The sequence below is a fragment of the Callospermophilus lateralis genome, chromosome 12 (genome assembly GCF_048772815.1).
Source record: "Callospermophilus lateralis isolate mCalLat2 chromosome 12, mCalLat2.hap1, whole genome shotgun sequence".
Lineage (NCBI taxonomy): Eukaryota > Metazoa > Chordata > Mammalia > Rodentia > Sciuridae > Callospermophilus > Callospermophilus lateralis.
The window spans coordinates 71,850,353-71,865,259 of NC_135316.1; the positions used below are offsets into that span (position 1 = coordinate 71,850,353).

Genomic DNA, 14,907 nt, shown 5'->3' on the forward strand with positions numbered 1-14,907 from the left:
ATCATGTTTTATACATTTGATTCCAGTGGGTTATGAACTCCCATTTTACCCCGTATACAGATCGCAAAATCACATCGGTTACACATTAATTTCATGTTTACTTCTTTCTTTTCCTATTTGTTTTGATAATTTTTGGTTTTGTTCTGCTTTTCTTTGTTCACATTTCCTACTTCTAATGTGACCGTATATAAGGCCTGTTCTCTTGTGTCGGATCTTATGTTCTTTGAAGGAATTTGATGACTACTTGGAGAAAAAAATAAGAAAAAGTCTCTCTCTTACATCCCAAATAGATTGGTGTAAGGGATATGAAAAAATACATGGGTAGTTTCTGAACTTTTTAAAAGCAGATGCTAATTATTTTTGATATCTCCTATAAAATTTGCTGTCTGTAAAGCTAAAATAGTAATAAGGGCAAGCTTTAAAGGAATCAGGAAGATTGTCATTTTGTATTATTGATTTATATGTGTTTTAATTCCTGTTTGACCACTGCATTTAGTTGAGCCATTTTTTTTTTCTAGGAATTGGACCTTAAAATTGAGTTATTTTTCAGTTTGGGAGTGATTTGAGGTAGAATGCAGTAGAACTCTTGCCTGAAAGATTGATTTGTGACTTCTGAAATAGGAGGCGACTGTCACATCTCTTTACTTGCAAATATGTATTAGTATCTAGGCAAACTGGTGGCATCTGATTAAATTGTTAAGTCTAAGATGTTCGGTAATATCTTCCACATGATAGTATTGTCTGTGAGTTCTTCTGATCCTTATACTGTCACCCTCCCCGCCCCCATCCCAGCTGTCCCCAATCTGGTAACCAGGAGGAGTGCAGAATAACTTGGTACTTGTGTATGATTGTGACATAAGCCTCCTCCATGACATTTAGGGTTGGTCATTGTGATCTCCTGTGCCCTTCATGAATATTAACAGAACGAAATGTATTTCTTCTTGGGCATGGTATAGGGTGTGGTGGACTTGGTTAACTTTTGGTCTTTGGGGAAAGGGTGCCCATCCTTTTGCTTGAAGAGGAAACAGAGACTCAGGATGCTGCAGGCACACGGTGGAGGAGCTACTGAGTTGCCTATAATTCATTTTTGTCCCATAATTGTTATATATGGCAAAGAAAGAAGCTTATATTCATGATCAAAGTATATAATCAAAACCTCACATTGTTGTTAATTTAGTTATATTGGGGAAGTCTGAATAAATTGCAAAAACATTAAAGAAGTAACATAAATTATTTTTGAATCCACACTTGTGAGGAAGATTATATCAAAGAAAGCACATTCTGAAAGACCTTTAACAAATAGGCCAACTGATCCAATTCTATAAGTAGCTTGAGATATTTTCTATAGAACTGAAGATTTTCCCTCTTAGTTCTATTAATTAGGAAGAAAGATTTTTTTAGATAAAATAGTGCAGAGGCTGCTTTTCCAATTTCCACAGTGTTTCTGTATGTATACTGGGTCTGTTTTTTTGTGGTCCTAAACTCAAACCCAGGACATCTTGCACGCAAAGCACTCTACCACTTGAGCTACCTCTACAACCCCAGTCTGCTGAACTTAAAATTTCTTTTCACCCAAGAAATCACATGTAGAAACTACTAATTTTGAACATTACAAGGTAGGAGTGATGCATAGAAAGATTTTTGAATTTATAGGAAACATTTGAAGTTGATTATACCCTCTGAGATATCTTGTATTCTAGCAAATAGCCATAAATATTTGATGGTGATGGTGATGGTGGTGATGATGATGATAATGAGGAATGGGGATGTCACTGCTTGCTCAATCTTGGCTGACATGCTGTCTCAGAAATGTCATCTGTAAATGTCAAATGGTTGCTTGGTGCCAACAGCTTTATCCATGTCTTAAGCTAGAGATGGGTTTAATTTGCAACTTAAAAACAATCTTCATCATGAAATGCTGTTAAAAACACTTGTTTTCCACATTTTCTCACATAATGGAAATGTTCTATTTGTGGAAAATACTGATTTATTGCTGTTTATGTAGCATGTGTTTAAAGGATGTAGGCTTTTAATCTTTGCTTCTTGGTATTCACAACAAAAAGTTATGTTAGTTTAGTATATGTGCCACTGTGTCTCTTCCTGTTATAAAGTATCTTAATCCAAGAAACACAGCCAAGAGCAATAAAAATGATTAAGCAAGACTAGTTTCTATATAGGAACAAACACTTTGAACCTGAAACCCACAGGAAAGCCTCACAGTTTAAAGTCTATTTTAAGGTGTTGGAAAGGTTTTTGTTGATGAGTCTCATGAAGAAAATATACCTTAGGACAATAACATGACCCAGAGTAGCAAAACTCTTGGCAACCATTGGCATGTTGTGAATCTAAAATAGGGACCTTGGTTTCAAAGTCTCATCTCAGAGAAGTTCCGAGATAGGGGCTGCCAAAAAATGAAAGTTCCTTACAGAACTTTGGTAAGATTTTTGCTTTCTGTGGGGGAAACTGGCCCAGCTAGGTCTCAGAGAAGCTCCTATCTGTCCCTGCCCGTTAGGACTGGGTTTTGAGACATGGCTTGAAAAGAAGGCAGTTTCTTACACAAACTGTTATCACACCATAAAAGGAATGTGTTTTGGCCACTTTCTCTGCAGCTTGGTATCCTTTTTGGCTGCTAAACAATGTGCAGAAAGAGCCAACTTCCTGATGGTCGTCTAACCTGTAGGCCCACATTCTTCTGGGACTCGTTCTGAGAAATAATCTTTAATTCTCAGAATATCACTCACTATTTGAAGGATCCTGCGCACAGCGGTTGCTTTAGAAAACACAGGTTTTATGATTTTGTGTGTTTGTTTTGTTTTTGTGAGCCAAAAATTATTTTTTATTGTCCCCTCTCCCCACGCTGACATTTCTAAAGAAGCTATCCAAGGCAAGAGAGTGTTTCTTCTTTCTAGAAAACAAGAAAATTGATGGTGTCTCCTAAACTGGAAAAGGGGGAGGAGTTTTGTTCAATTCAACACAAACTTATATCCCATATCCTTTTGTGAAGATATAATCTCATTCAAAGGCAAAATGAGAAGACTATGTCTACGTTATGTTTTGGAGCTGGTCTTTGATAGCCAGGTTAATCTTGTGAAATGACAGATGATGGGAAAGACACCAAAACATAGTGAGCCATATTGGAATTTGAAAGTATTAATCTTAAAAATTGGAAATGTTTTTCATAGGATGACAGTGTCCACTCCACACACGTGGCTGGCCACACATGTTTCACGTCTTGTCTTATCTTTTCTAGTGTTTCTCAGTCATTTGCTTCCCAGGTGTACCTATAGCCAGTAGTCTCTAAAAAATTTGAATCGGTTTATAGATCCTTGTGCCTGTTAAATTCGGTCCATTGGCATTGGTAGCTGATGGGCTTTCTTGGGCACAGACAAGTTAATAATTGGATATCTCTTATCAAATTCCATTCCTTTTAGTATAGCCCACACTTGGCAAGACTTCCTAAGAGGATTTTTCCATTATACACACCACCTGATCACAGATGTTGTTTTAGTTCAATGTTGGTATTGAGGAAAAGAACAGTGACACAAAAGGGATATTATGTCTTTGATAGCTAGAGCGCTGTCAGAATTTGTTGGTGTTGTTTTCTGATCTTAATAGAAATGTTAAGGTCTTTGTGCTGCAGAACAGCTCTCTGGAAGTGAGGTAAATACTTAATTTTAAATCATAGTATAGGTTTTCCTGTTTATAGTAATTTTCAAAGTTTATTCTGCAAGCCCCAGATGAACAAGCCCCAAATGACATTTATTTTTCTAATAGAAACAGATAAAAATCCTAGGAAGCATTGCCATTTCATCAATAATCAACTTATTATATTTCCTCTAAGATTTATTGCAGTTTACCAAGGCTTATAACAAGTGCTGTACATGAGAAGAGAAATATAAAAAGAGCATACTTATGATGATTATTCTAAAAGATGTGTTTTTTTGGGAATAATCATCATCATCACCAACATCACTGCCACATCTTAATAGCTAAACTGGGTTGAGCTATTACAACATTATTTCTGAGCCCTTCAACGGTCTTTAGTCTTTAGGAAATAGGAAAGTGACTCACCCCTAGGACACCCTATTTCATAAATAATAGAAACAAGTGAGATGCATTTCTTTGGTGTTATAAAGTTTGCCAAGCCCCTTCACCTCTGTTATCTTATTGGGCACCATCTCTCTTGCCTTCCATGTCCTTAGAACAGTTTTAAAATTATGAAAATCATTGTTAGGTTGTTAAATACTTAAAAAAGGGAAAATTTTCACATTTGGAAGTTGCTACCATTGTCTATAGTTGGTTCCCCTTTTTATTCCTAAAACTATAAATTTGTACATTTTTTTAAATTCATTTTTCAGACATTTTATTCTGTGTGTGTATGTGTGTGTGTGTGTGTATTTAAATCAACTTTTGATTTTATTGACCAAATCTGTTACTTTTTCATTTTCTACTTTATTAATTTTTTATCTTATCTATTTCTTTTCCTTCCTTCTCTTTTCTTATAGACTTATTCTTTTTCTAATTTCTAGAGTTTGGGATATTTAGCTTCTTTTTTTTCCCCCCCCTTTTCTTATGGAAGCATCCAAGACATGGATTTCCCTGTAGAAGAGGGAAACCTAGAGCGTTAATTGACTCAGAGGTTTGATACGCAGTGTTATAGTCAGCTTTCTGTTACTACAACAAAATATCGGAGGCAATTAACTTATAAAGAGAAAAGATTTATTTGGGCTCACAGTTTGGGAGTTTCTAGTCCAAGACCAGCAGCCTCGTGGTTTGGGGCCTCTGCTGAGGGCTCTACATCATGGCAAGAGGAAGTGGTGGATCTAGGCTTACCTCCTAAGCTAGGAAACAGAGAAGCAGGAGAAGGCTCCAAGATCTCAGAAATTCCCATAAGTCCCCACCTATCTCTTAAAATTGTCTACAACACCTTCCAATAGTGCCATCCTGAGGACCAAGCCTTTAAACATGGACAGATCATAGCAGGAAATATCATTTGTTTGTTTCTATCACTTCTAAATCTTTCCCTGTTTTCACTGTTATTTATTTGTCCTATGAGTTTTAATTTTTAGAATAGGTTTCTTTTATCTTTTCAAATTTATTATTTTATTTTTTAATATTTATTCTTAAATTTTAGGTGGACACAATATTTTACATTTATGTGGTGCTGAGGATCGAACCCAGTGCCTCGTGCATGCTAGGCAAGCACTCTACCACTGAGCCACACCCCAGCCCTCAAATTTATTTTTAATTGAATTTCTTTGTTTCAGAGAACATTTTCTGTTTGATGCAGATTCTTCAGATTGGTTACAATTTGCTCTACAGCCTTTGCATAGTTAACCTCATAAATATTCCACATGTACTTGAAAACAAGTATGTGTAGTCTCTTAAGTGTTCTATGCTGGATTCCAGTAAATCCACAAAGTGTAACTTTTTAATTTGGGGGTTTGCATCTCCTCTGCCCTAACCTTTGGTGTCTGCAGACAGAGATAACCCGGAAGGGTGCACTAGCTAGGTATTTAGCAGTCTTTCCTCTCATTTCAAAACCATTCGCAAGTTTTCCTGATATGCTCAATAATTGCAGTTTATATCACCACACATAAGAAAATGCAATTTCACGAACTATTTAAATAGAACAACAGTGAGGAAAAACAGCACCCTGACATTTAGTGGGGTCTGTCAACTCTTCCTTTTAGATCCTGGATCTTAAAGACTGTGGATGGGTGGTGGGGCCGGGGCTGGGGAGAGATCTGTGTGCTTTGAGAGCTTTACATTTTCATTTGGCCAATAATTTGAATGGATGATCGCCAAGGAATTTAAGTAAACTGTTACAAGAGGTGGTCCATCTAGTAGATGAGTCCCAAAAAGAGACAGCCGTGACAGGGGGCCACTATGGGCTCTTTATTGAGACAACCCACGATGATGGTGCCCAAGTCTATAGGCACCAAAGTAAAGAGTTCTTAGGAGCAACCTGGAATCCTTATGTTCAACCTTACTTGATAAGATCCAGAAAGGAAGCCTTTCTTCTTTAATCCTTTGGAGTCACCAGATGTTTAAACTTAACCCAGTAGAAAATATCTGTTGCTACAGAATTTTAAAAATACATCCATGTTCAGGTAGGATGTAGGGAATAACAGCTTGGAGTGGTGCTACCTAATTCTGTTAGGGATGGAGTTTTAGGATTCATATGCATGTCGTATCTTCTTGGACAGAGCAGGCACCCAGGAGGTGTAGGAAATAATGGTATTTCTTTTCATCCTTGGCCACCATGACATCTTCCTTCCTTGGCTTTGGTCACATACTTTCCTAGTCACTTTTCTGCCTCTTTGTTTCTTCTCTCTTCCTGAGTCTGGATGTTCTTTCTCTTCCTGCACCTCAGTTTGGAGTTCTCCAAAGCTTTGGTCCTTAGATCTTTTCTCAGACCTCCTGCCTCATGAGTCTTAAATTTATTCTGTATCCCTTTGACTTATTTGAACTCCAGTCCTCAATTCTCCCATTGCTTAACATTCTGTCTTGTGGACGTCTCAAAATTCCAAAATAGCATGTCTTAAACTCCCATTTCTAAACTTCTACTGTTTTTTTTTTCTCTAGAATCCTAGTTTTATGTCTTAAATTATTTTTGACCACTTTCTTTTATTGCTTTTTGCATAAATCAGTCTTTAATTATTAGTCCAGCATCTCCATTGCCTTCTGCTGGGAACTCTGTGCCGTCTTCCTGCTGTTTTCCTGGCTCCCCCCCCCCACTTTTTATTCCAGAGGAAATGAGAAGAGGCTGTGTTGTATGAATGGGAGACCAAAGATTTTGTTCTGAAGCCTCACAGACCTGGTTTCAGATGCCCAGCACAGAGCAGCTCACTAGCCAGCCAGCACAGAGCAAATCATTTAAATTCTCTGAACAATGTCAGTTTTGTGTCGGAAAAGTATGGAGTATTAATATGTTAATGGATTGTTGTGAATATAAATAAAATAATATTTCTTTAAATGCCAGCACAGTGCCTTATACATAGTAACTATCCAAGAAATGTTTGTTAAATTGTTGAATCAAGTTACACATGCAGATGCCATGTGGGTTAAGAAAAATAATGGTAAAGGATTCTGTATCTGATTAAAGTAAGTGGGTCCTGTGCTGTTGGTCAAGAGGATGTGCTGTTGGTCAAGAGGCTGTGCTCTGGGTGTGTAAAAATATCAAAGTAGTTAAGAACTGAGTGGTTGTTTAGTTACATGATAGGAACTCTTTGAGGAGTCACCTCCTTGGAAGGATAAATAGGAAAAAGAATGCTAGACATGCTATCAAGCAGGTGAATCTACATTGCATCTTTAAAAATTCCCAGAAAAAGATGGACAGGCACTTGGGTTCAAATGGTTATTGATAATATTCAGACATATTAATTTTTATTAGAAATATTTTTAGCTCAGTGTCCCTGGGTAGAAATTGATCTGAGTAGTCTGTGTTCATTTAAATCAGTATCAGTCTCCTCCCTTTTTTGTGGGGGAAAAATATTGCATAAAATATGTGTGTGTGTGTGTGTGTGTGTGTGTGTGTGTGTGTGTGTGTGTTTCTTGACCTCGATAGGTTGTTATGGAAAAAGAAGGTAGGGGTACCTTTCTGGTAATAGGAAACTAGAGTCCATTCTACTTGGAACAGAGCTCCAATAAGTGGGAGTTGTCTGCTGTGCCAAGACATCTTTCCCAGGCACTCAGGGATGGTTTCCTGTATGCCAGCACCATCGTTGAGTACAGTGGTACTTTTCAGGTAATGGGTCTCAGGCCACTACAGTCTTAACACTTAAAACCCCAAACCTACATTGTTGTCTCCGAAGCTGTTTGATCCATGAATATTCTTGCTGGCATTGCATATTGAGTTTCCTTTGAACATCTCCTTGACTTTTAAACATTTCAAATGAAGGCGTCTCAAGTAAGAGTTTTTAGAGTACCACATACCACATACTCCTTGTCCTTTTGGAATTACAGAACTCTTAGAAGAAAGGAAGGAAAATAACTGAGAAGTATAGCCAATTTTCAGCTAACAGTCCTTTGACATATAACATCAGTGGCAACGATTGCTGGCTGTTAGGCATGCTAAAAAAATGAAATGTTTTTAAATAATCACTTATTTTTACTAAAGAGGAGACCGATAGGCTGTTATTGTGGGAAACCAGTTTAGTCGCAGTAGCCAAATATGGTGCGGGTGTGCACAGAAAAAATGCAGTGGAACAGCTGTTGCAGAAATCTGCCCGAGTTCTGAGTTGCTTTAAAGCCTCACTCTTTGTCAATTGCTTTTTCTTAGAGTTCCCATTTCTAGTCCTTTATCTTCTCAAAACAGCTTTTACATGTGTGGAGAGTGAAATTGATTGGGATGACTTTCAAGAACTGATCAAGGTGCTGTGTAAATGATGATACTGTTTTTATAGTTTTGAAACATTTTTAAGTTTTCCAGTGACTGTCACACTCAGTTGCAGTTAGTGTACTTGCTGGTCACAGTTAAATTTGGGCTCCAAGTTTCAATGCAGATGTATATTCTCAATTAAATTTCTGCCTTGTTGCTGAGGGTGTAGAACAGTGGTGAGAGTGCATGCTTAGCATGCATGAAGCCTGGAATTGAAGCCCAAGCACCGAATAATAACAACAACACAGTAATTTAAAAATAAAATTCAGTGTTAAAAATGAATGTAAAATATTACTTTTCAGTTGTGCAATGAAGCAGTCAGACAGTCTCTGTTTGCTCTTCACTTTGTAGCATAAAATTAAAGTGGACCAAAATATCACCAAGCCATGAAAGCAAAGCTGTTGTTGGTGGCAGTTATTGTCTTAGACACACAATGATGGTGGGAATGTGGGGGAGGGCTGGCACCAGGGGAAGTATTCAGTCATTAGGGGAAACAAGGGTGAGACATTTCACAGGATGGGCTTTTCAGAATGGACTAAGCAGGAAAAAGGAAAAGGTTCTCTATGGACATTGTTCACTGGTTTGTGTGTATGGGGACAACAGGTGTCATATGCAAAACAGAAAAAGAAGTTACTTTGCTTGTAATGAAAGGTAAACAGAGTGTGCATAAACTAATATAAAAACAAAAATAGATGAGGGATCCTATAGAAAAGCAAACTTGCCTGGCTCAAATGCATTAACTGCTGTTTACTGTAGGTCAAAATGGCAAGCAGAGACTCAAAGGAAAACAATGACACTATATGTGGTCATTGCTCCCTTTTCTTAGCTGGGTGAGCCAGGTGTCCTGGCTTTGGAACGTGCCCTGCTTTCCCTGTGGCCCTGTTGATCTAGGCCTATGGCATCGTCCTCATAGTTTTGTGAAAGTTAATGCTTCCATGTCATTATGTCTGTTACCATTTGAAGACCAAGTTGTAAACAGAGATGGTGACTCCAGGGTATTCTTGTTTTCTCAGCAAAAGATAGGATCCTGGAATTAGAGAAGATGGAAGGGAAATGCCCAATCATATGATTATGTGTATGTTCTAGTCTTGGTTATCCAGATCGGAAATTGGTGTTTTGCTCGTTTGGACCTGAAATTTGATATCTCAGCCTAGTTCTCCCAGCATGTCTTTGAGCAATCATCTTGATATTTTCAATAAGTGGAACTTGAACCCATATTTTAAAAGTAACTGAAATTTTAGCAATTAGGAAATATCATAAATAAAACAAGTAAATAAAATGAAGCTGAGCACATATATGCTCTTTTGGGTCAGATTTCTACTTCTTTGCCACATTATTGGTTGAGGATGGATGGTTTAATTTTTATCTAGTGTTGGGCTAAGCACTTCTGTATCTATAATTTCACATTAGGTAGGTCTTATTATCTGTTCTCTAGCTGACAAATCAAACAGGTTTAAAGACTTGCTCACAGTCATAGAGACGATTTATGGCAAAAGTGAGATTTGAACCCAGAACTTCTGATTGCACAACTGGTATCTTTTCTCTGACACCAAGCAGCCAGTGGAGCAGGTAAATCTGCTGTAGAAATTTTTTCTATAAAGTATTTTCTAAGTGAGTTTTATATTCCAATAGTAAGAGATGGAACTTAACATACTAAACCACTAAAATAAAGAGGTATGTTCTTGTAGAATTTTAACAAATGTATTGTTTCCTAATAATAAAATCACATAAAACAGCATGTCTCTATTTTTACACATTTTAAGGAAAATAAGCATTTGATAAGCTGATAATCAAAAAAAGTCAGATATTGGGTCTCAAAATATGAATGTTATAAGTGCCACCGATACAGTACATTAAAATAAACTCTCTTAAAATCAAACCATAAGAAGTGACGTGGCTTATAAATCTCTTAATTCGGGAGTGAAGTGGAGGGACAGTGGTACCTGATGCAATGAGAATATACCCTATAAATTTAGGCTACCAAAAATATTTAGATTATGGTGAGCTACCTCATTTCATCTCGAGATGAGGAAATAGACAAATGTAGCTGAGAGTCATTCTACTGAAAAAGGTGGAAGACAGAGCCCTTGCAGTGAACTTGGACCCAGCAAAGCCACCTCCACTGCCCTTTCCTGTCCACCACCAGCCTCTGCCCAGACAGGGCAGAGTCAGTATAAGCCAGAGTTGGCAGGCAGGCTACTCCTCCCTGGTGAGGGCAAAAGATCTCAGGCCACCATGACCAAATATATAATTTCTTCTAAAGGAATAGCCTCTTTCTCTTACAAATTTCATCTTTTGTAATGAATGAGCAACAAAAAAATACATTTTGCTTTTTAGATGTGACTCAAGGTGAGAATGAAAAATAAATATTGGCTGTTACCTTATCAGATACTATATGGCCTTACTTTTAAACGTTCTTTCTGCACAGGGCCTGTTTATAGCAGAAGCCTATGGGAGACAAGTGGGGGTAGGAAAGTAGATGGTGGCCTGAGGCACTTATTTGCTTGAGAAAAATTGCTGCCAGATGAGTGGTTTCAGAAAGCAAAGGCTGCTGATGTGGTCTGGAGTGGGTTCAGGATTAAAGAGGATGCAGTTTCCCCTCTCCTTTATAAGTGTTCACTGGAGATGGACGGGGTTTTGTATGCATGTGTATTTCCTTTATCTATTAGGGAAATAGCAAGAAATACAGGAACACCCTGTGATAAAATAGATGAAGTGGCAGCTGAGGGAACAGATGGATGAAGTGGAAGGAGTATGCCCCAGGTCTATGACATCTTGTATTATGACGAAATTCTTGGCATGGTGGATTTGCTAAGTCCACAGGTAATCAACTCAGTGAATGGGAGGAATGTATGGGGCACAAGTGGGGGAGACGCTATGCCTTCAGCAGTTTTTAATGTAAATAGCACTCATCCCCATGAAAGTGGCTACAGGCTGAATTTTTATTTTATTAAATTAGTGTCCACCCTGGAAGAATTCCAGAGAGAGTAAGCCGGAGTGAGCAGAGCCGTCATTTGTTGCATTGCCTCCACTGCTATGATGAATGACTCTCCCAGTCCTAGATCTGCTAATCAGATTAGATGCCTGCATCGAGCGAATGAGACTGGGAATAGCTGCATGCTGCATTTCAAAGCAAGAAAGCAAAGGAGTATCTCAGTCTGTAATTATTAATCCTGTAGAAATTTCTGAAAATACTAATCTGTATTTCCAATGAGCCTCTCTTTAGGAGGAAATTTAAATATGGCTTCAAAATAATAGAATTGTCTTGCTAACATTGTTATTTGCTAATCATTTTGTGAAATGGTCTATTAACACCTATTTTATAGCAACAAATTATGATTTGAACTTGTTCACTTGCTATCTTTTAATACTGAGCTTTCTTTTCCAGAGCTCCTTTCTACGGGGCCTTATGAAAGCCCTCTCAACTGGGTACCAGAAAGACTGCTCATTCAGCAAAAGAGTCCCACTGGGTCCCCACAGGCTAGAGAGGACAGGAGGAAGAGTATGAGAGGACAGAGAGAGGCAGGCTAGCAGCACTGGCCCCCCTCCGTTGTCTCAGTGACCAGAAGAACTTCATTGGAGCCCAGCAACCAGGGACCTAAAGCTGGTCCTTCCAGTGCTAGGAACCCCCGCCCCCAGGAGGATTCTGAATCTCCTCCTCCCTCTACTGGGCTTTTATAGAGAAAGCGCTTCTTCTGCCCCTTTCCAGAAATAGCTTTTATTTATTTAATTAATTTATTATTTTATGTGTGTATGTATGTATGTATTTAGATCTGGGCAATGGAGTGAAGATACAGCTGTACCATTTCTTGCCCAAACTTATTTACCTGGGTATTTACCTGGAATAGGAGTGGTATCAGGGTGTTGGCAGGAGAAGGCCCACAGTTAGACACACCCTTAGGTTAAGCATACATACAGAGAAGTGCTCACAAAATGTACATCAGTGAGTTTCCACAAACAGATGGACCGATGCAACATCTTACCTTGTTAAGATGCTTCTTTCCTGGTTACAGAAGCTCTTGTAGGAATTTTTTGAAAGACAGCAAAATATACTAAAGGAAATGGAAACCACCTACTGTACTTATACCCCAGAATGAGCACTGGTAATGTTTAGGTGTGTTTCTAATCTGTCTCTCCTTTTTACATGTAAACAAATATGCATCCTAGCAAACACACACACACACACACACACACACACACACACATACACACAACACAATCTTTGAAGCTTTATGCATGTGTGCACAATACACAAAAGTTCTAAATAATTGCAGCCACACGATATACAGATTTTTAGGGGAAATAAATCAGAAAATCTGAGAACTATCTTCTCTTTTGGAAGCTGAAAAAAGGGCTTGGTGTGGGGAAGAGGTTGGAAAAAGTGGCTTACACATATATATGTATTCCTATATTGTACTGATCCAATATCTTTTCATCTCTTAGAACTGCCCATTTATTTATTTATAATTGATGCAAAATAATTGTACATATTTGGCAGATACAGTGTGATAATTCAGTACATGTAAGTAATATATAATGAGCAAATCAAGGTAGTATTTCCCTACCCTTAAATATTTATCATTTTTGTGTTAGAAACCTTCAGACTCTTTGTTCTAGTTATTTTGAAATATAAAATACATTGTTGTGAACTCTAGTCACCTTACTGTGCTGTAGAACACTAGAATATATTCTCCCTATTTAATTGTTTTTTGGTATTGTTATTCAATCTGTTTCTATCCACCACTCTCCATTCTTTTTTTAAAAACTGTATTTTGTTTTCTTCTGTATTTGTAATTTGAGTTATTACCAGAGAATGTATTTGGATTTTTGTATTTGGAAAATATCTTCTCAGATGGTTTCTTTTTCTTTTCTTGTTAAAAAGCATGTTCACAGATAGTATGAAGTGGGCTTTCTGTTTATGTGTGTTTCTGTTGTATTGTCTTTACAGTCGAAATCAGCTGTCTGCCCTGCCTGCCTGCCTGTGTGGTCTGCCTCTCAAAGTCTTAATCGCAAGTAACAACAAGCTGGGATCACTACCAGAAGAGATAGGTCAGCTCAAACAGTTAATGGAGCTGGTATGTTACTGATTTCTAAGATGCTCTTTTTGTTTGTTGACCAATCATGACCTATTAGGGTATTCTAAAAGACTTTTTGCTACAGTTGAGTAAGGAGAAGCTTCTGTTAGTCCATTTCCCATTGTTATAACAAAACAACCAAGATGGGACCCTTTATAAAGAAAGAAACTTTATTTAGCTCACAGTTTTAGAGGCTGAATGGCCAAGATCAGGTGTCCTCGTCCACTCCTCCTCCCGTGAGGGACCTCTCAGCTCATCACAATTCAGCTGGTGGGGGCAAATGCCAGAGAGATAGGTTGCATGGTGAGATGAGAAACCAGAGAGCGGGAGGGCTGCTCTTGCTTTTTATAAGGACTTTCTCATGGGAGCTTACTGGGATCTCAGGAGAACTGTGTTAATCCCTGTGACCTAACCACCTCCCACCAGGCTCCGCCTCTTATATATTCTACCACCTCTTGATACCACCAAACTGGGGACTAAGCTTCAGACACACCACATCCAATCCATAGCAGAGCTAGGTTGCTAAAGTGCAGTTATAAGGATATTAAATGGGGTGACATGACGCCAGCAGCCTGTGGCTTTGCTGTGACACAGTTCCTAAAGTTTATAAGTTTCCTGTAGTTTACGCAGATCCTGAAGTTTGCAGAATTTATACTTCCTGAGGTTGACAGGTTATCACATTGTAGTTAGATAATTTTTCCAGATTATATACAAATTATGAAAAATTATGGCTAACCCAAAGAAATAATCTGCAAATAAGTTAGTAGGCCAGAATATAGGAAGGCATATAATTAAGTCAGAGGACAGAAAGAACAGGGTACCACGAGTCTGTAAAGATTTTTGGTATGTCTGGAGCGGTGCTGCCTCTAGTCCTGGCACTGGAGCTGGAGTGTGGTTTAAGGAACTCTGAGCTTTTCTTAGGCCCCTGTCCTGTGCCCCACTCTGGCAAGGGTACCCTGCACCTTAATTCCTGTGCTGTCTTCTCCCAGATCTTGTGACTTTTCTCCACCAGCACTAACTCTAGGCCCCTCGAGTTCTAGAATGTTAGCTTCACAGTTGATTGTAAAAGGCATATAGTCCAAGCTCTTGATCTCTATTTGTGTGGGGGGGGCGGTGGGGGAGGCTGGGGATTGAACTAGAGTTTTATGCATGTGAGGCATTCACTCTACCAACTGAGCTATATCTCCAGCCACAAGTTCTTGACTTCTTGAAGACACCCAGATCAGAGAGCAGCAATGTATGGAAGGTCGCCCTTGCTAAGTGGTCACCTAAGCTGAAATACCTTCACCAAACATTGTCCAGTGGAAAAGTAAACAGCAAAGGCGATTTGAGATGTACCAGTGACCATATTTTAAAAAAGTAAAAAGAAGCAAGTTAATTTAACAATATTTTATGTGATGCCACATAGCCAAAAGATTATTAAACATCAAACATACTGAGATGTTTTAC

At 38.4% G+C, this 14,907-nt stretch overlaps 1 protein-coding gene and 1 non-coding gene across 4 annotated transcripts in view; one reads left to right on the forward strand and one right to left on the reverse strand.

Moving 5' to 3' along the window:
- Positions 1 to 14,907, forward strand: part of Lrch1 (leucine rich repeats and calponin homology domain containing 1) — a 181,717-nt gene that overhangs the window by 94,778 nt on the left and 72,032 nt on the right. For all 3 annotated transcript variants that reach the window (XM_076871935.1, XM_076871933.1, XM_076871934.1), the window contains exon 3: positions 13,332 to 13,458. In XM_076871935.1, the coding sequence (XP_076728050.1) occupies positions 13,332 to 13,458 (127 nt within the window). The remainder of the gene's footprint in view (positions 1 to 13,331; positions 13,459 to 14,907) is intronic.
- Trnaa-agc (transfer RNA alanine (anticodon AGC)) lies at positions 5,157 to 5,228 on the reverse strand. Its single transcript has one exon. It is a non-coding gene; the product is annotated as a tRNA-Ala (tRNA).